This window comes from Phocoena phocoena, chromosome 10 (genome assembly GCF_963924675.1).
Source record: "Phocoena phocoena chromosome 10, mPhoPho1.1, whole genome shotgun sequence".
Taxonomy (NCBI): Eukaryota; Metazoa; Chordata; class Mammalia; order Artiodactyla; family Phocoenidae; genus Phocoena; species Phocoena phocoena.
In genome coordinates this window covers 7,951,018-7,975,136 of record NC_089228.1, presented here as the reverse complement: position 1 = coordinate 7,975,136, position 24,119 = coordinate 7,951,018, and the positions used below count along the sequence as shown (strand labels likewise).

At 42.7% G+C, this 24,119-nt stretch overlaps 1 protein-coding gene across 2 annotated transcripts in view; it reads right to left on the bottom strand.

Annotated features, from left to right (window-relative positions):
• Window positions 1–946: 946 nt before the first annotated feature.
• RAD18 (RAD18 E3 ubiquitin protein ligase) overlaps window positions 947–24,119 on the bottom strand; it is a 125,847-nt gene continuing 102,674 nt past the window's right edge. Inside the window, exons 11-12 of one of the 2 annotated variants that reach the window (XM_065885617.1) lie at window positions 12,713–12,775; window positions 947–1,846 (exon numbers count right to left, since the gene is read on the bottom strand). In XM_065885617.1, the coding sequence (XP_065741689.1) occupies window positions 1,744–1,846; window positions 12,713–12,775 (166 nt within the window). In that variant the 3' untranslated portion in view covers window positions 947–1,743. The remainder of the gene's footprint in view (window positions 1,847–12,712; window positions 12,776–24,119) is intronic. The other variant, XM_065885616.1, reaches the window with a different exon arrangement.

The window sequence follows — 24,119 nt, the reverse complement described above, 5'->3', positions numbered from 1 at the left end:
TGAATTATGGTTTTCTCTGGGTATATGCCCAGTAGTGGGATTGCTGGGTCATATGGTAGTTCTATTTGTAGTTTTTTAAGGAACCTCCATACTGTTCTCCATACTGGCTGAACCAATTCACATTCCCACCAGCAGTGCAAGAGTGTTCCCTTTTCTCCACACCCTCTCCAGCATTTATTGTTTTTGATTTTTTGATGATGGCCATTCTGACTGGTGTGAGATGATACCTCATTGTAGTTTTGATTTGCATTTCTCTAATGATTAATGATGTTGAGCATTCTTTCATGTGTTTGTTGGCAGTCTGTATATCTTCTTTGGAGAAATGTCTATTTAGGTCTTCTGCCCATTTTTGGATTGGGTTGTTTTTTTGTTATTGAGCTGCATGAGCTGCTTGTATATTTTGGAGATCAATCCTTTGTCAGTTGTTTCATTTGCAAATATTTTCTCCCATTCTGAGGGCTGTCTTTTGGTCTTGTTTATGGTTTCCTTTGCTGTGCAAAAGCTTTGAAGTTTCATTAGCTCCCATTTGTTTATTTTTGTTTTTATTTCCATTTCTCTAGGAGGTGGGTCAAAAAGGATCTTGCTGTGATTTATGCCATAGAGTGTTCTGCCTATGTTTTCCTCTAAGAGTTTGATAGTTTCTGGCCTTACATTTAGGTCTTTAATCCATTTTGAGCTTATTTTTGTGTATGGTGTTAGGGAGTGATCTAATCTCATACTTTTACATGTACCTCTCCAGTTTTCCCAGCACCACTTATGGAAGAGGCTGTCCTTTCTCCACTGTACATTCCTGCCTCCTTTATCAAAGATAAGGTGACCATATGTGCGTGGGTTTATCTCTGGGCTTTCTATCCTGTTCCATTGATCTATATTTCTGTTTGAGAGAACAATTTCTGATCAACCCTTTCCAGTGATTTGTAGCTTGTACTCAACCATTCACAGGAGACTGTTTCAAGGACTTTATTTTAAATTGATATAGAGTCTATTCAGTGACAAAATTCATTTATTGCATTCTTTCCATTTAATAGCTGGGATTCAAAGTGTTAAAGATTTGATTAACCCAAGTGAAAAAAAGACGAAGGAATCATTTGTAAGCGCGATTTCTGAAGAATATGCCTAATGTTTCAAAGTTCCTGTTTTGTGCCTTTAGGTTACAGTACTAACATCCTACTCCAAGTAAAGTGTGAGACACAGGTCTAACTAACAACCACATGAAACTCGGGCAACAACCATCCTGAAACAGCTGTAACACGCGCATCAGCCTCCAGGCCTCACGTGCTCACGCTCACGAGGACTTGAGTTAGGACATTCTACCTTTCCAGAAACACAGTGGCTCTGAATGCCTCAACCACTCCTTGTGGTAGAGGGGTTAAAGGATCCTTTTCTGAAGTTGGCTTCTCCATGGAAGAGGAGAATGGCTTAAGGACATTCTGAAATTTAGAAACAAAATCAAACAAAACCCTTTTGCCAAAAAGTCTGTCCTCTGCAAAGCCGGTGAATGTGTGGATGCCAGTATTTTTAGAGAGAGATGTTTTAGGGGTAGGAGGTAACTGACCAAGTGAGGATGCTTTCTAAGGTTTTTTTTTTTTTTTTTTCCTAATAAGGCAGAAAAGAATAAAGATCAGTTAAACATAACATTTAGAATGTAACATCTTCCCTTGGGCAATTATGAATATTGAAATCACCATGGCAACAAAAGTACCATCTTCTCATGACTGCACTGGGAAAGTCAACAAACCCACACTAATTCCTGTTCCGCTTATTTCTTGGCTCGAGCTCAGCACTTTCAGCTGACCTCATGCGACGATTCTGTCTGGGACTTATTTCTGTGTCTTGAAGATCATATCTGAAAATGGAAGAAACAAAACGGCAGCTTAGAAAATGATGATCACTATTATTCCACAGCAGTTTCTGGTTTACAAGCCCCTTCCCGTGTGTTTTTATGTGATCCTCCAAATAGCCTTCTACTCCACTGACAAGTCTGCTATGATAATTATTATGACTTTTATTATTTCCACTGCACAACTGAGAAAACAGGTGACTTAGCAAAGATCACAGATCATAAGTGACAGAGTTAGGAATTGAACTCCTTTCTTCTGAATCAGAATCGAGCAGCTTTACACTTCTGCTTCAGAGGCAGAAAGCTGCAGAAAGTGTGCTTCCATGCTAACAACAAGACGAAGCCAGAGAGACGAACAAAATCATAACTTACCATGATCCTGTCAGACAGCCGAGGTTGTAAGGGAACCAAGGAAACAAAATCCCCTCCCAAGAGAGATGAGCCACACGCATCCTTTCACTTCGGGCAGAGCACTGGGGAAAGCGGCGGCTGCCGCACAAGCAGGTGGGAAGACGGAAGTTGACGTTTTCTGGATTTTGCAGCACAGCCTGGTGCTGCGGGCCCCTGACACTGGAGCCTCAGCAGCGCTCCTTGAGACACTGACAGAGGGCAGGACACTGAAGAGGGCCCACGTGGGGCACAGGGGTAAAGCAGGGGATGGGGAGTGGCAGGGGTCAGGCTCTGCCTGATTTCCCAGGTTTGTCAGTGGAGTAGAAGGCTATTTGGAGGATTAAATGAAAACGCATGGGAAGGCGCTTATAAACTAGAAAATGATGTAGAGAATAATAAGAGATGATTTAAAGTATATGGGAGGGGCTCCCCTGGTGGCGCAGCGGTTAAGAATCTGCCTGCCAATGCAGGGGACACAGGTTTGAGCTCTGGTCTGGGAAGATCCCACATACCATGGAGCAACTAAGCCCATGTGCCACAACTACTGACCCTGCACTCTAAAGCCCACGAGCCTCAAGTACTGAGCCTGTGTGCCACAACTACTGAAGCCTGCACGCCTAGAGCCCGTGCCCCACGAGCAGAGAAGCCACTGCAATGAGAAGCACCGCAACGAAGAGTAGCCCCCGCTCACCGCAACCAGAGAAAGCCTGTGCGCAGCAACAAAGACCCAATGCAGCCAAAAATAAATAAATAAATAAAAATTAAAGTAAATAAAGTATACGGGAAGATGTGCATAGGTTAAATGCAAATATTACACCATTTTATATATGGGACTTGAGTATCTATGGATTTTGGTAACTGCAGCAGTGGGGGGCAGGGTCCTGGAACCAACCCTCGTGGATTCTGAGGGATAACTGTAATCTCAATATTGAGTCTTCCTTATACCTGCTCAAATCTGTTGTTGAGCCTCTTAGTGAAATTTTCATTTCAGCTATTTTGTTTTTCAACTCCAGAATTTCTATTTTTAAAAAATAATTTCTGGGCTTCCCTGGTGGCGCAGTGGTTGAGAGTCCGCCTGCCGATGAGGGGGACACGGGTTCGTGCCCCGGTCCAGGAGGATCCCACATGCCGCGGAGTGGCTGGGCCCATGAGCCATGGCTGCTGAGCCTGCGCGTCCGGAGCCTGTGCTCCGCAGCGGGAGAGGCCACGGCAGTGAGAGGCCCGCGTACCGCAAAATAAATAATTGCTATTTCTTTATTGGTATCCTCTATTTGGTGAGACACTGTTCTCATACATCCCTTTAGTCCTTTGATCAGAGTCAGAACAGCTGATTTCACTGGTTGCTTCTCCCCCGCCCCGGTGTGTATAGGCCACAGTTTCTTGTTTCTTTGTTTATGTCTAATATTTTGTTGAAAACTGGACACTTTTACCAATATACTGTGGCAACTATGGGAATTAGATTTTCCTCCTTCCTCAGCGTCTGTTCACGTTGGTGTCTGCTGCTGTTTGTTAAGTGACTTTCTGAACTCCTGTAAATATACATTCTTTGCTGTGTGAGACCACTGACGTGTCTGCTACATGAGCTTAGTGGTCAGCTAATGATTAGACAGAACTTTCCCTAATTGCCTGGAACCAATATAACACAGAAGCCCTTGTCACAATCAGTCTTTGCCAAGGGACTCTGTGTGTTGGGGCATGCATTCAGCACTTGGGGGACAACTCCGCCTTAGCCTCTCCTTTCAGCTTGCATGGAGCCTCATAGTCAGCTCAAGGTGAGAGATTAGGATCCTCTCAGGTCTCTCCTGCGCACACACAGAGCCCTAAGCATGCGTGTGACCTTCCAGAGCCACAGGAATACATAAGAGCTGGTCAAAGCCCCAATGGAAATCTTATTTTCCAGCCTTTCCTTTAAGCTTTTTGCTTAACATATTGTTTGCCCCAACTGTTATCTACCTCACATGGCTATGAAGTTAATCAATTGTCTCTAATTGTTTTAAACAAACACCTCGGGGAAAAAGAGGCTTTTCGCACTGGGTGAGCTCCAAGTCAGGTAGACAGTCTTGCAAGTGGGAGTCCTCCAGGAAACCACCAGACAGATCAAATAATAATTCTCTGGGAATGAGGCTGTGAAGGCGCTCCAACTCCGTTCTGCCCTTTCTGCGGGCTGCCAGGCTGCTGGTCCTCATCACGACAGCACAGTACTGGCTCCCAAGGCCACTGCCGGGCTAGAGAGGGGGGGTGGGAACAGGGGAAGTCAAATCACCACAAAGCTCACTGTTCTAACTAAAATTCAGATATTTTTCTTGAAGAAATGCTCCTTGGATTGTTGCTGTCTTTGGTTAATTTTCAATTTTCAAGAAGTTGATTCTGCCAAGTTTTGTCAATTTTGTCATTGCTTTTACGGAGAGAATTTCCAGACGTCCTTATTTCACAACGTCTCCTGAATGTTTTCTCCTTTATCTTTTTAATTTTTTTCCCCCAGCTTTTAACTCATGGTCTTAATATCTCTAAACTTTCACAAGTCAAATTTCTCATCTTTTTTTTCCCTAAATAAATAAATTTATTTATTTACTTATTTTTGGCTGCGTTGGGTCTTCGTTGCTGCGCACGGGCTTTCTCTAGTTGCAGCGAGCAGAGGCTACCCTTCGTTGCAGTACGCGGTTCTCATTGCGGTGGCTGCTCTTTGTTGCAGAGCACGGGCTCTAGGCGCGTGGGCTCAGTAGTTGTGGCTCGTGGGCTTAGTTGCTCTGCGGCATGTGGGATCTGCCCGGACCAGGGCTTGAACCCGTGTCCCCTGCATCGGCAAGCGGATTCTTAACCACTGCACCACCAGGGAAGTCCCAAATTTCTCATCTTAATATTTTAATGCCATTTATTTATTTGGCTTCTGGGTTTTTTTTTTTAAATGGGATGTTCCCCCTTATATTTAACTTCTATAAAATTACTGTTTCTTTGCTCTCTTACCTTGTTTTTAATTTCCTTCTAAAATTTTAAGTAATGTGTTTCTCCCATATTTGCCCTCTTTGATTTGCCTTCACAATAGCTGGCAACAAACATGGTTATAGTGTTAGTGGAAGAAGCAGCCTCTACCATAAGCATGGGCTTGAAGCAGAGTCCCTAGCAAGCAAGGATCTCAAGGTTCTCCAAGAGTAATTCTCTAAAATACCTCATCCTCAAAGATGCAGTAATCCTAATAGGATAAACCACCTCAAGATTTTTTTCCAAGCATGTAACACACTTATTTACTAGAATGATGACACTTAATAACATAGCCCAAACACAACAGGCTTTTAAATTCTTAGCCTCTGGAAGGTATAATCAATGGATTTTTGAGCAAACTTTGCCAACTGAATGCTGTTAGCCAATTGGGGATACTCCTGTGGTGGACCATGGTGAGAGGCATCAGGAAGCCCTGAATCTACTGAACACAGAAGCCATACCTGGGAGATGTGGCCATCTATGACCAGCCTGCTTCCAGTATACACTATTACCAGGATTTACCTGGGCAGAATAAGGGCCATTTAAAGAGGGAAGAGGTTTCTGATTCTTCTTCTTTTGTTTTTGGTTCTTTTTTTTTGGAGACACTAGATTGGTTGTTTCCCTGCTGTAAGTACTTTCAATTTTTTAAGCACCGTATGGGGCAAAGGGCCCGTCCAGAATACTAGTGCATAAGCTTGAAGAAGGACCCAAAACGGACAAGTATTACATGGAAGGCAAGTTACAGGCCAGTTTCTCAACATAACAACAAAACATCTTAAACAAAATATTGAGAAACCAAGTCTAGCAATATACAAAAGAGTTAATACACCATCAACAAATTAGGTTTATTTCAAGAATGCAATCTTGATTTAACATGCAAAAGATCAATGTAATTCACCACATTAACAAAATAAAGGAGAAAAATCACATACTCTTCTCAATATATTCAATATAAAACATAAAACACTTGAAAATATTCATCATCCATTTATGTTAAAAACTAGGAATATAAGGTAAAAATATTGAATGCTTTCCCACTAAGATTGGGAATAAGAAGAGGATATCCTCATTACCACTTCTAGTTAACATCTAAATAGCAGTCCTAAACTGTTCAATTAAGCATTAACAAAGACTTTAGAAAAGGTATTATATTGAGATGACATGGTTATAGATGTTGAAAAAATACACAACCCTATAGGGTATCAGAATTATTAAGTAAATTTATCAAAACTCGTGACTATTGGGTTAATGTAAAAATTTAATTTGCTTCATATATTAGCAACAAGCAATTAGAAAATAGTAAACAAACAACAAAAGAATACTATTTTTAATAACATAGTTATCAGAGGAATGCAAATTTAAATCACAATGAGACGCCACCAGACCCTATGAAGGAGAATGACTAAAATGAAAAAACTAAGAATGCCCATCGGGCTTCCCTGGTGGCGCAGTGGTTGGGAGTCCGCCTGCCGATGCAGGGGACGCGGGTTCGTGCCCCGGTCTGGGAGGATCCCACGTGCCGCGGAGCGGCTGGGCCCGTGGGCCGTGGCCGCTGGGCCTGCGCGTCCGGAGCCTGTCCTCCGCAACGGGAGAGGCCACGACAGTGAGAGGCCCGCGTAACGCATAAAAAAAAAAAAAAAAAAAAAAAAAAAAAAGAATGCCCATCATTGATGAGGAAATGGAACTTCTGGACCGCCCACTGTGGATGGGAGTTTAAACTGGCGTGAGCACTTTGGAAAAATGTCTGGGCGAAGCTACTGGATACATGCACATCCTAACACCCAGCTATACCACTCCACAGTATATACTCAAAAGAAACAAAAGCACATGCACCAAAGGACATTGAACAGTTATGTTCCTGACATCCTTATTCATGACAGCCAAAAACTCGAAAAAATATATCTAGCAAAAGTAGTATGGGTAGAAAAATGGTGACTTATTCATACAGTGTAGTATTACAGAGCAGAGGTTCTCAAACTTTGGCCTGCAGCAGGATCACCTGAGGGCCTCTTAAAACACAGGCTGATGGGCCCCATCCCCAGAGTCTCTCATTCAGAAGGTCTGGTGTGGGGCTCAAGAATTTCCCTTTCTAATATATTCCCAGGTGATACAAATGCTGCTGGTCAGGAAACCACACTTTGAAAGCCACCGCTCTAGACAAAGCAGTGAAAAATAACAAACTACCGTGATATGCAACCATGGAAAAATCTCACACCTGTAATGTTGTCTCCAAGAGTGCACACTATACGATTCCATTTATAAGCAATTTAAAACCAGGCAAAATTAACCCATGGTGATGGAAGCCAGAACCGTGCTTACCTCTGGGAGGAGACACGAGTCGGCTCTTAGAATGCCAGGAATGTTCCACATCCACATCTGGGTGGTGACCTTGGTGGCCCCCCATGATCCACACCTCCTGCCTTTGTGCAATCCCCTTCCCTAGCGTCTGGGGCTGGCCTTGTGACTTACTTTAACCAACAGGATGTGGCCGAAGTGATACAGCACAAGTTTCAGGACTAAGTCTTAAGGAGGCTAAGAGATTTTTGTATTTGCACCTCTTGGGAGCTGTATCAGTCTGGGTCCAATCAGGACCATGATAACTTGAACGGAAAAGTTTAGTATAAAGAATTACTAACTGTAACAGAGGACTGGAGTAACGAGGGGTTGGCTAGTAAGAAGGAAAGAGAATCCTGAAGAATATATTATAGAAAGAGTAGAAATAAGGAACAGCTGCTACTCAGGGTTGAGATGCAGCACCCCAGGAAGAGCCCTCTCCCCAGACAGATCCAGACACCTGCGTGGAGAGGGCATGGCTGTGGCTAACTGAGTCAGAGCAATGAGCTGCTGGCCAGGGTACACTGTAGGACCAGGCACTGGGGAAGGCCTGCAACCAAGAGGCAAAACCCCTTCTTCCTGCAAGGTTTCTCCAGTGCCCTTACTGATAAAACTTAACATCAGGAGAGCCGGCAAAGGAAAACTATTTAAAGGGCCCAATTCAGTTTTCACAGAGCAGGCAAAAAGGATGAATTTGGAGCTGAGGCAGTAAACTGATAACTGGCACAGGGGCCCTGAGCCTCCATATACAAAATCCCAGCTATCCTGCTGGAAAGACCACATGGAGAGACCACGCGGAGAAACCACATGGAGAAGAACAGGCTCCCAGACTACATGGAAAGACAGAGAAGTCCAGACACCTCAGCGGAACATCACCTCCGGCCGCCCTGCCAGTTGGCTACGTGCCACATAAATAACCACCAGCAGCCTGAGGCCAGCCCAGACTGAAGAATCAGAAGCAAATGAAGTGGCTGCGGCTTAAGCTCCTAAATTTCCGGGTGACTTGTTACATGGCAATTAAAAACTGAACAGAAACTTTCTGTTCAATTGGTTTTGGTAATCTACTGCTACATTCTCATGAAATAGCACAATCCCTCATTTGGTCATGATTCTAGATCTGGGCAGGGCTCAGAATAGACAGCTTAACTGGGTCTGGAGGATCCACTGTGAGGAAGGCTCACTCGCACGGTGGCAAGCTGGAGCTGGCTGCTGACTGGGAGCTCGGCTGGAGGGAGGGCTGGGCCTCCGTTCTCCTCCAGCTGTCCTCTCTCCATGCCCGGGGTGGGCTTCTCAAAGCAGAGGGGCTGGGTCCAAGAAGCATCATCCTAAAAGTGAGTGTTTGGAAAGGACGAGCCCCGCTGTGCAAACGCTTACCAAACTTCTTCTCACATCACATGGCCAAACCCAGAATCAACGTGGGCCTCGGGAGTGTGAACACTGGAGGCGCGTGATTCACCGGGGCCACCAAAGTGACCCTAACCTCAGGGGTATTCAGTTGTAAAGATTCATCAAGCTGTACACTTAAGATGTGCATACATTAATAATAGTTATTAATAAGTAGTAGTTAATGAAGTTCACTCCTCCAAAGAAAGACGGCCAAACTACTAACAGTCCTCCCTCAGAAAATGCGACGGGCTCATTAGCACAATGCAAATGACTCCTCATGGGGTTAGGGTGAAAGGCAGATCGTCAAGAGAGAAAATGAGTCTTCCTTTTCTGGTTTTATAATACTAGAAAAAGCTATTTCCTAAAAAAAGATTTTTAAGGCACTAAGAGAGAAAGGATTAAAAAATATCTGTAAGTGGCAATCCTCATCCATTCACAGATTCCTGAAGCCACGTAAGCCGTGTCACTAACAGCTAGAATCCCCCAGGGAGTGTGTTCAGATCCAGTGAATACTGACTGACATATTCAATCCCTCATACGCCTACTGAGTACCCTCCATGGGTCCCCCCAGGCACCATGCGGGGCGTGGGGTATAATGAACATCTGCTCTAGGAAGCACGTCGGGTGGTAAGCGCCCACTGTTGCGGGAGCAGGGGAGCAGCCAGGGGCTTCTGGGAAGAGCTGGGAAGGAAGGAATGACAACTGTCACCCGAAGAAAGGGGAAAAGGCAACTCAGGCGGAAGCAACAGCAGGTACAAGGCAGCATGACTTTGAAGCCAATGTGAGTAGTTCAGCCAGGCTGCAACAAGGCGGGGCGGGGACGGGAGGAAGGACAGTCCAGGAGCCAGCAGGTAGGCTGGGGCCATGGATGGAAGAGCCTTGGATGCTGGTGAGTCCCTGCAGGACTTTACCACAGAGAGAACACAGCATATTTTAGGTCTCATGGGCAGAATGAAGCGTACTGACTAGAGGCAGAGAGGCAGCTGGATGGCTGTGGTAGGAAGCCAGAGAGAAGAGCAAAGGGCCTGCGTGGGCCGTGGCACAGAGGGGCCAACAGAGACAGTTCAGGGGTCGTCCACAGCCCCGCTACTCAACGTGGGGCCCCAGAAGCAGCGTCAGCAACACTGGGGAACATGCTAAAATGTAAACTCCTGAGCCCTAGCCCAAATCTCCTGAATCCTGATCTCAGGACTGAGTGGAGCCCAATAATCCGTGTTTTAACAAGTCCTCCAAGTGATCTTGATGTAAATTTAAGTCTGAGGACCACTTATCTATAGGACCTCGCAATCGCTGCAGGTGAGAGGTAAGGGACAGTGAGAAGTTGAAGATGATTCTTAGGTTTCTGATGGAACAGTGGGCCAGACGGTGATACCACCATTCACTGAGGGAGGGGACAATGGAAGAGGAGCAGGTCAGGAGAGAAGGGACTCAGACCCTCCGAGGAGACATTCCCCACATTTTATGCATAAGGAAGATGAAATCTGAAAACGTGAAATGATTGACCTGGACCATTTTTCTTCCTATTTTCATTCTGTTCAATGTAAATATATCCTGTAGCTCAAAATGGTAAGAGGAACCAATATTAACAGATATAAGAACCCAAGACCAGTCTGCAGAAAACAGGGTTTTGTATTGGGTTTTGTTTTGGGTTTTTTCGCTGCTTATGAAAATACTGCTTTATATGGGGGCATTGTGTTGCTAATAGAACCTCTCAATCATTTATGGAATTAGGAGAACGTGTAGGGGCTGAAGTAGTATGTTCTAGGACTAATATCTCAAATATGCCACTTGTGGTACCACAAAATGCCTGTAAGCTTAAGATGGGGATTTGTAGAACTATCACATTTTGTTGAAAATAAAGCTGTGCAGCCTTTTCCTGATTCTGCTCCTAAAGCTACACTGTGGCATAAGCTGGTTTAAACTGCTCTACACTTGGCTGAAACCAGGAAGCCTGAATTCTTACCCCAGCACAGGCCAGTAACTAGCTGTGGACCTCAACCTCATCAACTTACCTCTATGGAGCTCAGCCTCCTTCTCTATAAAATGAAGGGACTGGACTAGATGAGCACTTACATCCTTCCAGCTTTAACATTTATTATCTGTGAGGATCAAGCGATGGGATTTGTTTTCTAAGTTATTTCTTATAATAATGACTTTAAGAGGTCATCATTGCCAAGAATGGGCTTGGACTCAGGAATTTTGGGCTACAGCTTGTCACAGCCATTGACGTCAGGGTTTAGTTTAGCATAAACAGGGGGATTCCTGGTACAAGAGGAAGTAGTTAGCTAACGAGTGGCCTCCTCTCCTAGAATTCAAAGTTCAATAATGCTTAGGTGAGACTAATGCAGCCACAATCTCAAACTTTCATAAAACGCTACTGTTTGAGCCGCCAAATATCTCATTGGCCTGAAAAACCTACTCATAATGCTTTCCCTGGATACACCACACGTTTCCATTCTCCCAGTGATTCAGCTACAATACCACAAAATGTCAGCACAGGAAACCTCATTCTTGGGAAAGACAATTTAGCTTTAATGGTCCATAGAGCTGAATTTTGACATAGATTAAAATCTCAGCTCCATCACTTATCACTTATTGCTAAGTGACCTTGGATGGAGATTTACCTCTTTCAGCCTCAGAGAGGCTTTCAGAAAGGTGAAGATGTCAAGAACATCAGATGCTGCTAAGAAGTCAAAGGAGATGAAGTCTAAAAAGTTGTCCTTTGGAGTTAGCCACATAGAGGTCTTCAATGACTTCAATGAAGGCTATTTCAGAAGAAGGATGGGTCTGGCTGAGGATGTTGATGAGTCAGTGGGAGATGAAGAATGGAAACTGCAAGTAGAGGCCACCTACTGAGAAAGGAAGGAGAGACACGAGAGCAGCTTCAGGATGAGACTGAGTGAGGTGGTAGTTAGTCAGTTGGTTTCAAGATGGGAGAGATTCGGGCTCGCTGAAAACCTAACGAGAGAGAGAGAGAGAGAGAGAGAGAGAGAGAGAGAGAGAGAGAGAGAGGACAGGAGAGGGAGAGATGCCTAAATGAGAGAAGAGAGAACGTGTAACATTCCTGACAAGAGGGTAGGAATGAGGTAGGAGAAACTAGACTCTATAATAAAGAGGCAGCCCTTTATTATAAAATGAAGAAATTATAAAAGGAGGGATAAAATATGTACAAACACAGGCAGATTTATACATTTGGTGTTGGAAAGATGAGGATTACCATACAATGGCTTCTATTTTCTCTACAAAGGAAGAGAAAAGGTCTTCAGCTAGGCTGGAGCCACTGAAAAGAATTGAGAAGGGTTCAAGTAATCCTTGTGAAGAACAAAACAAAGAAATAATCACAGAAACAGTAAAAGTGCTAGGCAGTTTTGAAGGTCCACTTGTGGTATGTGAGCTTCATGAAATTTTAGTGGAACAAATCTGCCCAGTTGTACTACAGTCTTATGACTGGCAACATTTAGGAAAGGGTTAAAAGTTTTCTAAAGAGTCTAAGCCAGTGCTTAAGGCCTGACTGTTAATTCCTGACTATTAATTGCCCATTGGAACAATTTATCTTTAGAAAAACAACTTCTGACAAGTAACGAGTTATTACACTAAGATTCCATTTCTAAGCAGAAATATATAGAAACAAGTAGTGAACTGGAAATCTTTACCTTGATTTTTGTGAATTATTACTTGCTTAAGTCAGTAAGCACAAATATTCTTTGGTTTGAAAATCAACTGTATAGAATTATAATTTATCAGGTCAAAGTACATGCTTATTTCGTGATTATGAGAACTCACTTATGCGATGCTTCCCAGGCTTCCTCTTCTTCTAGAAGATCTCTTATGATGTCTGAACTGGAACTAAAAGGACATGTACATCAATATTACCAGACAATAAAAAGACTGTGGTTCCATTCATATAAAATTCTAGAAAATGCAAGCTAATCTCTAGTGACAGAAAGCAAACCAGCAGACCAGTGGTTACCTGCAGGGGGCAGGGGGTGGGCAAGGAGGGACTACAGAGTGGCCCAAGGAAACTTTGGTGATGGATAGGTGTGATGGATAGGTCGTCACCTTGACTGTGCTGACGACTTCACAGTACACATGTGACAAAAGTCATCAAATCGTGTGCTTTAAATATTTGCAGTTTATTATACATCAATTTCAATGAAGCTGTAAAAAGAACCTTAATTAATCAGCAATAATAAAGAAAAAAATATCCCTAAAGCTTAAATAAACGCCTCAGTAAAAAAAAACCTGGATTCAAATGGAATAGAATCGTGAGCCTTTTCAATTTCAATTTATGGCAACCAAAGATCAAATCATGTTTTAAAAACTGCAGTTTAGTAATGAAATTCACAAGAGATATTAAGTTCCTAAGGGTCTGTTAGTCCCTCTGTAACCAAATAAAGTAAAATGTAATTAATTTGAACTGTGCTAATGCTGTAATTTGTTATAATGCAACTTAGCTTAAAGTGCTACGTAATCTTTAGCCTATCTGTGCAGGGCAGGGCGGGAGGCAGGGGAGCAGAGTAAATAAGGATAGAGAGGACAGGTATTACTTCTTTAAAAGAAAAATGTTTTAAGGCTTTTAGCATCTTGTTCTTACCCAACTAAATTTCTTGTGTGTGTGTGTGTGTGTGTGTGTGTGTGTGTGTGTGTGTATTAGGAAAAAAAGCATTTCTTTAGACATCCAAGACACATAAGACACAGAATGTCATGGGCAGTGTATGGGACAACTCAAATAGTCGTCACAACCCCCAGGATAAAGAAGGCTCAAACAAAGGACTAACTCTCTCTCAGGCAAGAGACAACAGGTTTGGAAATGTTAGTGCCAATCTCATTTCTAGTGATATTCTAAGAGATAACAACAGTTTAAAAATTATGAAGACTTAAAGTGTCAGTGAATCATTCTCAGGCACTTCTGAAAAACTACTTTGAAGCAGTGTTTGCCTACAGTGCCTGAACAACAAAAATAAGGGGCAACAGTCAATAAACGTAGTTCTGTACCAAACATTTTACTCAAGGGATGTCCCCAGTTCCCAAGCCCCTCAAGGAGCTACACGCAGGGCGCCCCTGACTGTATGTAGCTTGTGTGTACAATGGCCTATGTGTAAGCGCTCCATTCGCATTGCAATGTAGTGACCCTCCAGTACAGTGAGCACAATTCAGGATGAGGTTCCTCAAAGGGGAGAAGCAAAACTCCTCGTATTTGTGGATCGAGAAAACATGTAACAACAGTGAAGTATCGTAAATTTAGCAATACTGTTAATTTATATTTTATCCATTAGAGAAGCACATAAATACATTTTAAAAAGAGTAGTACATACGCCTATGAGACACTCTCGATTATGTCCATGGATAATTCTTGATATGCATATGCTTTTGCAGACCAGCTGCAATCATTCTTTCAGGTCCCTGGGACAGGAACCATTGACCTAACCTGTCAGGGTACCTAAGCATCTACTACTCTTACACTGAGGATGGCCCCCTGCTCAAATGCAAGTGTCCCTGAAAATAATAACACGTTAATTTATCATCAGTCGTTTTCACCTTAGTATATACAAGCCTATTATAAGCTTTCCCATTAAACAGCTAGCTAAATATAGTGTTCATTAGGAGAGGAGAGGAAAAAGCAGAAGACCCTCAAGGAGACACAAGGCAGATTTCACCAACTTCATTATTTTCCTAAGAGACAGACCCACCTGGCCACTCGCCGGGGAGGGCTAGCATACACTGCCACCCTTATTCCCATAGAAGAGGTCTAAACCTTTCCGTTCACAAGATCCCAACCTTTGTTAATCCTTACTTTGGTGGTAACTACACCAACTTTATCAAGAAAACTGAAGCTGTTTATGGGAGATTTTCATTTCCTTCTCTCTACGCCAAGTGATACTGATACCATCACCTGCTCTTCCCTACCTGAACAGAGATAGGGCAGTGTCTCTCAACCTTTTTCCATGACTGCCCCCACTCCCCACACCTAAGAAGTCTTTCCAGAGCTTTTTTTTTTCCCTAATTGCCCCTCCATGAAATTTTAATACCACAAACATAATGTATATTTGTTTACATACTATGTGTGTGTATACATGCTTTACACGCAGAGTAAGATTTTCTTTTTAACCATCTAGCCCCCCCCCCGCAATTCCCACCCCTTGGGGGGTGAAATCGCTCCTACTGAGAGCCCATGAGCTAGGGGAATGGGAGAAAGGGGCGGTCATATAGCTCTAGGTCCTGGCAGGTATCACATCACTAGAGAAACAGTAAAGTCGGCTTCCTGCTGACACCCTCCAACACACACATACAATTTTTTTTCAACAGGAAGGTTACAAAGCATCCCTACTCTTCCAGCTAAGTAAGCAGGACGGCCAAGCCTGTCAAATAACCTATTAGTCTGTGATCAATTAACCTCCGGGCTTTCAAATCATCAGTACAAATCACCGATTTGTTGAAGGAAAATACTTGCGGAGCATTAAGGACACAAACCTAAGAGGTTTTTGCTACACTACTTCAGTGAAAACAGATGGTACAGGAGGTTTACAAGACACATCTCAGAAGTGGTCTGCAATCTCCTCTTCGTCTGCAACTTCAATACTACCAACTAGCACGACGCACAGTGCCTCGATTTCCTCAGTTCTCATCACCTTTCCCTCTACTCCAGCTCAGTCACTAACCTGACGATAACCAGATCACTAAACTGAATGACAGAAAGTTTGCGAGGCTTGACGTTTACCTAAAATGAAGTTTCAGCATATTTTGCTATGTCTGCTGCTCCAATTCTAGTCCCCACTGAGAAACTGTGAGCTGATGCTGACTAATACAATTAAAATAGCAGACAGAAATGTCCATTCCTTTTTAAGGTAATGTACTTACTATATTCCACTCAAAAGCCACATTCCTGAAATTAAACATACTGCCTCACAAACAGGATTTTACAAAGAGACTACCGGGCAAAACAGGCAGTGTTACTAAAAGTATCACTCTCAGATCTCTTCCTTGTGTATAGCAGTAATTCGTATTTTTGAAATCTTAATCATTTTAATGTGCCTTGGAGATCAAAAATTCCTTTCACACACTTTCAAGACATCTAAACAATCCTCCACAGGAGAAAATAAATTACTCCCTCCAGTATACCCAGAGTCAGGGCACGCACAAGCCTACACAGCTGTAGCTTTTAATTCTCAGACAAGAAATTTTTTCAGAGTAAACTTCAGGTTCCCTACAATTTGGGTTTGAAACACTCCGGGAGACCATGATTTAAGAAGCCAGATGAGTAGGGAGTCTGGAACTTGAACATTAGAGCTCCCTGTGGGAGGGTGTTCAAATCGTGCTGTCTGATGTCACCATCCAGACCAGGCTAGAGTGGACATTATTATACAAATTAAATACATGAGATAAAGGTTTATAGGCAAAAAGAATATGAATCTTTAATTCTATGGAATTCCCAGCCCCTGTACAGGAAGAGTCTAGTAGCTCTATTTGGAACACCCACACTCAATTTTTCATACCATGTAGACTTCATTTTCAGCTCAAACTTTCCGAAGTGTAAGCTCAACTGCTTTCTTCTTTGTCTGCTGGCTGCCGGCTGTTCTTTGTCCTAGTTGGTCCTTCTATAATATTTTACTCTTGTCATTCTCTGATCAAAAGTAGTGGCATAACATCTTATCAGGTGAAGGAAAACAGTTTCTTTGCTTATTTCTCTTGCAGCCTTCTATTTCTACCAGTCAAGATTTTACCACCAAAGCTGAAAAGTGACATACCAAGTTCCTCTGGCAAAGGGATGACTGCTCGTACTACCCAGGGGAAAAAAGTCACAGGTTTCAGTGTTGGACAAAGTCAAGGTTTCAGTCTTGTTTCTGTCATTTAGTGTACCCTGGGCAAGCTACTTAATCTTTCCAAGTCTCAATATCCTCACCTGTAAAGTCAGGATAATAAGACATATAGTTCAAAGGAATATTTTAAAGATTAACCAATATAATACACAGAATGTTTAGCATAGAGCTTGGCACACAGTAAGTGTTCAATAAACGCTGCATCCATTTTCATAAACCAGATTTGGGTCTGAATTACCCAAATAACTGCCTCAGCACCATGCTTCACTTTGCCCTAGGAGACCAGATCACTATGTGCTGTTTTAATCTTTAATCTTTGGTTTCTATGACACCAGGGTGCAAATTCATCAGCACTTTTTATTTATCCAGCATGGCAGGTACACAGGGTACTGTGGGGTAGGTAAAATGCAAACATCTGCTATAAAAATCCTGCGGATTAAAGATTACTTACAAGTGGAATTTTTCTATTATCTACTAGTTACTCTCCACCAATCCCCACCCCACCCCCAAATCTCCCCTCATAATTGTGGCATTAATTTGAGCACGGTTGAGTATATCCAACTTAAAAAAATACCTCTTTAAGGGCTGATCACTGGAAGACTGATGGACAGCATATAAGCCCACTAGACAACGGTACTTAAATAAATGCTACCAGCTCCATGAATCCTTCCTCAGACCCCTGTTTCAAATACTCTGTTCTACAGGGTGAGCAACAACTTATGTGCCAAGTATTTTAGCAGGTGGCTCACAGTAACATTAGAATAGTAAACATCCTAGGTTGAAAAAAAAAAATCACTCAATGACAAAACAAAAAATTACCATTTTGTTAGCAGTTACTTCTACAAATCACTGTGATGACTAGTTTATATACACTAGCTTTAATTCATATAAGCACCCTAGGTTTTATCCCCAATTGACAGGTAGACAAAAACTCAGAGAAACTAAAGGGAAAAGAGGGATGTTTTCATGCTCTCCACTAGATCTAGAAAAAGATAAAATGAAGAAAGCTCCAGATTCAGATATAAGAAAAATATAATAACAGAACGAACTTATTATCAAGTAATATGTGGAAAATCCTTAATAAGAGCTGAAATGTTCAATTTACAAAGAATTCACAATACATGATCACCTCATTTGCTTTTAGAAGCACCCAGAGAAGTTGGCAGGGCACAGACACTATCATCCTATTTTATCAACGAGGAAACTGAAGCCCAGGGAAATTAATTCAATAATCTACCCCGTGCCAGGCACCCTGCTAGAGGCGCAAATCCATGGCTGAGCTGATGAACAAAGATGAACAAAGATGGAAGGCTAGGTACAGGGATCTGATGGACGCATATAAATTTCAAGGACTCGATGTCATAGCATCTTAGGGGAAGATACAATGCCCCATTCATCCAAAGGACTGTAGATCCCAGGTACCACCCAGTTTAAGCTCTTTTGAAAATGCAAAAGATATGGGAACATGACTCCACGTTCCCACATTTTCTCTACAAGCTTTTCAACAATCAAAATTCTCCATCTGAAACAAGATGAACCATTTAGCTTTCAGGGGTATTCTGAAGTCCAGAAATGTTCCCAGAAAAAAAAAAAAAAAACACAGTCTGTAATAAAATACAAAACAGTAAGGTATATTAGTAGAAAAAGATTTTGTGGCAACTTTAAATTCATTCAATGACACATTCTCAACAGTTAAAAACCAAATGTAATGTGTTAACCTTCCAAAAACAATTAAAAAGATTTTAAAAAATAACAAAGCTATCATTGAATTACAGTAAGATACTTACACCTTAGGTTCAGTTACTTTGACAAGGTTTTCTTTAGATACTGTTTTCTCTTAATTTGACCAGAAACATAAACACTTATTCAGCAATTTTCTTAATAATTCCAGTGCCCCTAAATTACAAAACCCCGTTACTATATCTGTCATACCTTACTGCTGCATCACGAACCTTCACGAACCAATTTATATAATATGACACTGACGAAGACGACGACGATTTCCAAAACTTTATTGTAAAGTACCTACTCTATTTTTGGCTAAAGTAAATTCATATCTTTACATGGTTCAAAATCAAAATGACATGAGAAGATGGACACTGAGAGGTCTCACTTCCTCCTCTGTCCGCAGGCAATCCGTTCCCCTCTGACTCCAGCACATAATCACTTATTAGTTTGTTGTTTATTCTTCTGATGTTTCTTTATGCAAAACCAAACAAATAAAAGTATACTCATTTCCTCCTCTTTTAGAAAAGAAACAGAATGCTATCTATGCTGTTCTGAATTTTGGTCTTTTCACTTGCAAACGTAACCTGGAAATCGCTCCCTGTCAGCATGTAGAGATTTTCCTTTTTGAACAATCACATAGCATCTCATTGTGTGGATGTACCAGAGTTTAATCAACCAGCCCCCAAGGATGAATACTCAAAGTAGTTTCCAACCTTCTGTTATGATAAACAATGACTCGATGAGTAACTCCAAGTATCGTCATTTGTACGGGTGGTGTATGCGGCGAGCCGCTTCTGACCAGCAGAATGACGAATCACCACACGCTAGATTCTTCTCGCATCACACTTTATTGGAGTACAGCTTGGTTTCGGGCGGATGGAAGGAAGACCCCGTACGCTCGAGCCTGTCTGCTTATATAAGGGCTTAAGGACTCGTGTAAGTCCCTGATTCGTCCGTATGGTTATCGCATTTCGCAAGCCGGACTTTGGATAGGCCACTGCTTCAAAACCTGATTAGCATATTAGGTGCATACGCCCTAGCGGCATACTTAGTGCATGCGTAATGGCTATCCGGCCGCGCCCTACAGGTGTACCTATAGGACAAATTCATAAGAATACTGGGTAAAAGGCCAAACAGTACTTTTGGTTGGTCTCACCAGCTTCCTCTCCTTAGGGACTGTATTATGTAGCACTCCAACCAGTAATAAATGAGAGTGTGTGTTTCCTCATACCCTTACTGCAGAGTCTATTAGCAAATGTTAAGATGCTTGGCAACCTAACCGGTGAGAAACAGATGCAATTTGCATTTCTCTCTGGGCAAACCATCTGTTCAGGGCTTTTGCCCATTTTTCTTTTGAGTTTGTGGGTCCTTTCCTTCTCAGTCTCTAGGTGCTCAAAAAGAATATCAAATGTTGAATGTTTTTAAAAAGGTTCTATTAAACCTCTATACATGATAAGAAAATGTATTAGCATGTCTTCTTTCATAGTCAACAACATTTCTAAGTTATATCTGAAAGTTAAACACATTCGAAGTTTTTTCTTAGTGGACGACAAAGAATTCCAAAGCAAGCATCTACCGTATGGGCAATCCTCACTATCAGGGTGATCCTACAAAACTTTCCTGGCATGTTCTGTTTCCCATTCTCAAAGGCTCACACCTCAAACTGCCTACCCACCAGCCCACCCCAATCTCAGCTGATGAAACTGCCTTAACTACGTTAAGAAGATAAAAGCAGGGGAGCTCCCTGGTGGCCTAGTGCTTAGGATTCTGGGCTTTCAGTGCCAAGGTCCAGGTTCAACCTCTGGTTGGGGAACTGAGATCCTGCAAGCCACGCAGCGCAGTCAAAAATTTAAAAACAAAAAAACCGGCAGGAACTTGCTGCCCCTGCAACTGTGCCTAGGTCCTGCCTTCCTTGCTGCTTCTATAGGTCAGTCAACCCCTCTCCTAACAAAGGCCGACCCTTCCACCTGCTCCCACCTCGCTGCCTCCTCGGGACTTCACTCACGCAGCTGACTCCCCACCCCTCATCAGTGTCCCCTTCTCGACCGCATATTCCCATCAAAGCCCTCCCGCAATCCCGTGTTCCTCCACGTACAGTCCTAACCTCCGCCACCCTTCACAGCAGAAGTTCCTGAGAGCTGGTGGGAGTTGCTCTCTCCTTCGTCCCCTAAGGCTTCCCCTCAGTGCACACCGGTCAGTCTTCCAGGGAACCCCTTCACTCGAAGCCACACCTGCTAAAACCTTCATGTTGCCCAAGTCCACAGTCCCTGCTCCTTAGTCAAACAAGTCTTGTCTCATTTGACTTCTCATCTGTTTTCTTCTGTCAGCTTCCATGGTATCACAATGTCTTAGTTTTCTTCATCCACCACTGGTCTTATTCTTCCTGGATCTCGTTTGCTCTGTCTTTTCTAAATGCTTCTACTTTCTCAATGTTCGAGTGAGAGAGGGTTCAGTCCTAGGTGCCTTTTTCTTCTGCACATCTGCACTATAGGCTCAGAGCCAACACCATGCCTTTAAGTGTATCTCGGGCCCTGATCTCTCTCCTTACTGCCGCTTCCTTGTCTGATATCTCTACTTGGTCATCTCACAGGCCCCAAACAAAACCCCTGATTACCAACACGGCCCACCCCCAACCCTTGGCCAAGCTTTCTACTGCCTCTCTCAGATTTCCCCATCTTACTTAGCAAGTACAACCATGCACCCAGTTGTTAAAGCCAAAATTCAGCCACAGGCTGAGCTTTTCCTGTCCTACCACGTCCAAACCACCTGCACATGCTGTCTATCCTACCTCCAAAACATATCCCCAATCCCACCCATTTCCATCTTTACCATGATGGTCCTAATCTGCTCCACCATGACCCCTCGGACGGACTGGACCAAAGCCTAACTGGTCTCCCTGCTGCCACTCGCTTCACCTCTGACCCCCCGTTCACTCTTCACAGCATCTGGAGTCATCCTTTTAAACCATATAAACCAGACCATACTGTTACCAGATCAACATTGATAAGTCAGTTGGTCCCCAAATTAATCTATAGATTGAATTTAATCTCATCCAAAATTCCAGTAGACCTTTTCTTTCTTTTTTAGCAACTGACAAGTTAATTTTAAATAGAGATGCAAAAGGACCCAGAATAGCCAAAACAATTTTTAAGCCCATGGCAGCACCTCTGGCCTCCAGCATCAATCATCTCTTTGATGGAAGTGTCTGCCACACAAATGCTATCATTTTTCTAGGTGGCAAGGAAAGGGTTAGGAAATATTGTATTCAAGAGAGAATCATACCTTTTAGGTCAATCACTTTAAATTCTTATAGAAAGTGAAGAAAAGTACTGTGTATTTTATTTCAAGGAAGAGATAAAAGGACATTAGGTTAATTCCGAACACTGGAATCCTCTTGGCCCTCTGGAAAAAACTCAATTTCGAGGTACAATCAAACATCTGTGCTTATGTTTAACTTATAAATTTAAGGGAAAAAAAGAAAAAAAAGAAGACATTAACTCTGAGAGTCTAATGTAAGGGACAAATTTTTTTAATTAGCAAAATTTTCACCGCTACAATTAGATACTGAATCAAAATCTCAAGTTAAGTGGGCAGGGGGACAAAATCACAATGCTTCATTTTGTCCTGACTCAACTATTAGCAGCATAAATGACCAACACAAAAAAACCCCAATACTAGAAGACAACGAGATCACAGTAACAGGTTACAATATTCAGCCCCATAAGGAGAAAGGAATTACAAGACAAGCAGCATCTCAAGGTGAAAATTTCCTCTACCGCTGAAGAAGCTTTCATTCGAATACAAGTACCCTTGACAACAAGAGGCAGGGTATGAAGCTCGTGGTGGGAGCAGCATGTCTTCTGCACAGCCAGGCCCACTTCTATATCATCTGCCCAGCTGCCCATGCCGAGGACGCATGTTCAACTGTACAAATGTGGGATGCCTGGCCAATACCAACCACCAAACCACAGAAACCCAGTATCAAGTCAAGGTTCAGGCCATAAAACTCTAGTCTTACAATCTGTTCAAGGAGGAGGAGAATTTTAAAACTGCCTTATACTGCTGGGTTTTAGGCAGTGGACACTGAACCGCCTTGTGACTCAGTTCCCACAAAAATGAGGCCTTAGACCAAATGACCTAGTATATGAGAATTATCCCTCCAAAACTATATTGACTCCAAATTTTAATGTTGACACATATTTAAAAATTTTTGATCTGTACTATTACCCATACTCCAGTAGCAAGATGCAAAAGGCTCCAACGAAATGTGCTTACTAGGGCAGGGGCGGCGTCGTAAAGCACCTTCCAGGCTTCCCCAAGTGACTTCTGCAGAATTACCCAAAAAATAACAGGCCTCCGCATTTGAGGCCCATCATACTTTAATGCTTGAACCTCTCTAAGATACAAGAACAATGGGTACGACTTACGTGGTAAAATCAATAGGAGTAAGCAAAATCAGCAATTTAAAATGTGCCCATGTTCCGGAACGTGACTATCTGTGTGGGACTAAGAGAACAAAGAAGACGTGAAAATAAACACGGCATGTCCCTCTGACAGGACAACCATATAATCTACCATCTAAACCCAGACACTGGGGAGAGTGATACAGGGTACTACTAATAATGATGCCAAGAGAATAAGTGGGAACCAGCCGATCTCAGAGACACCAGAACATATGGTCATTCTATGTCTAACTGACATTTTAAATAACTCAATTAAAATGCTGTTCTACTCACAAAGGAATCAATGGCACCCAAGATAAAAATTCTGACGCAATTCACGTTATAACGGGGCAAAATCTGGGCTGAGAATTACTGGCTTCAATTCTATCTGGTGAATGATTTGAGAAAAGTCACATCACCTCTCTAGGCCTCCATTTCCTTACCTGTGATATGAAGCTACTACATTCAGTGATTTCTCAAGGTACCTTTGAAATTGAAAATGTTTGTATTCTATCCTAACGTGCCTTCTTCCCAGGTGCTGAAGGTCTCCAAGGAGACCTCAAAACATGTGTTCTTCTTTTTTTTTTTTTTTTTTTTTTTTTGCAATACGCGGGCCTCTCACTGTTGTGGCCTCTCCCGTTGCGGAGCACAGGCTCCGGACGCGCAGGCTCAGCGGCCATGGCTCACGGGCCCAGCCGCTCCGCGGCATGTGGGATCTTCCCGGACCGGGGCACGAACCCGCGTCCCCTGCATCGGCAGGCGGACTCCCAACCACTGCGCCACCAGGGAAGCCCCAACATGTGTTCTTCTGATTTAAAAGCAAAGATAGTATAAATTGAGAGGGCAGGAAAAAAAGCTCTGACTTTAACTTTCAAGTTGACTATAACAAATGATAAACTTGAACAATTCACTGAAAATACAAAATTCCAACAGCATGATGTGCAAGTTACATACCATTTCTAGTTCATCCAATTTCATTCACCAGAACAAGACTAAAGGATTCTGATTCTGACAATTTGTGTTAAACTAGAGAAAGCTCTTAACTGCCTGCCTATGTTTGGGGGTCTGGGAGCGCTGATCCAAAATAACGATTGATCCTCTAACATTTAGAAGGAACTGGTAGTTCCTTCAAGGTCTCATACTTACTCTGCTCCAAGCATTCTGAAAAATACGTTCTCGCCTACTCTTTTTTTTTTTTTAATG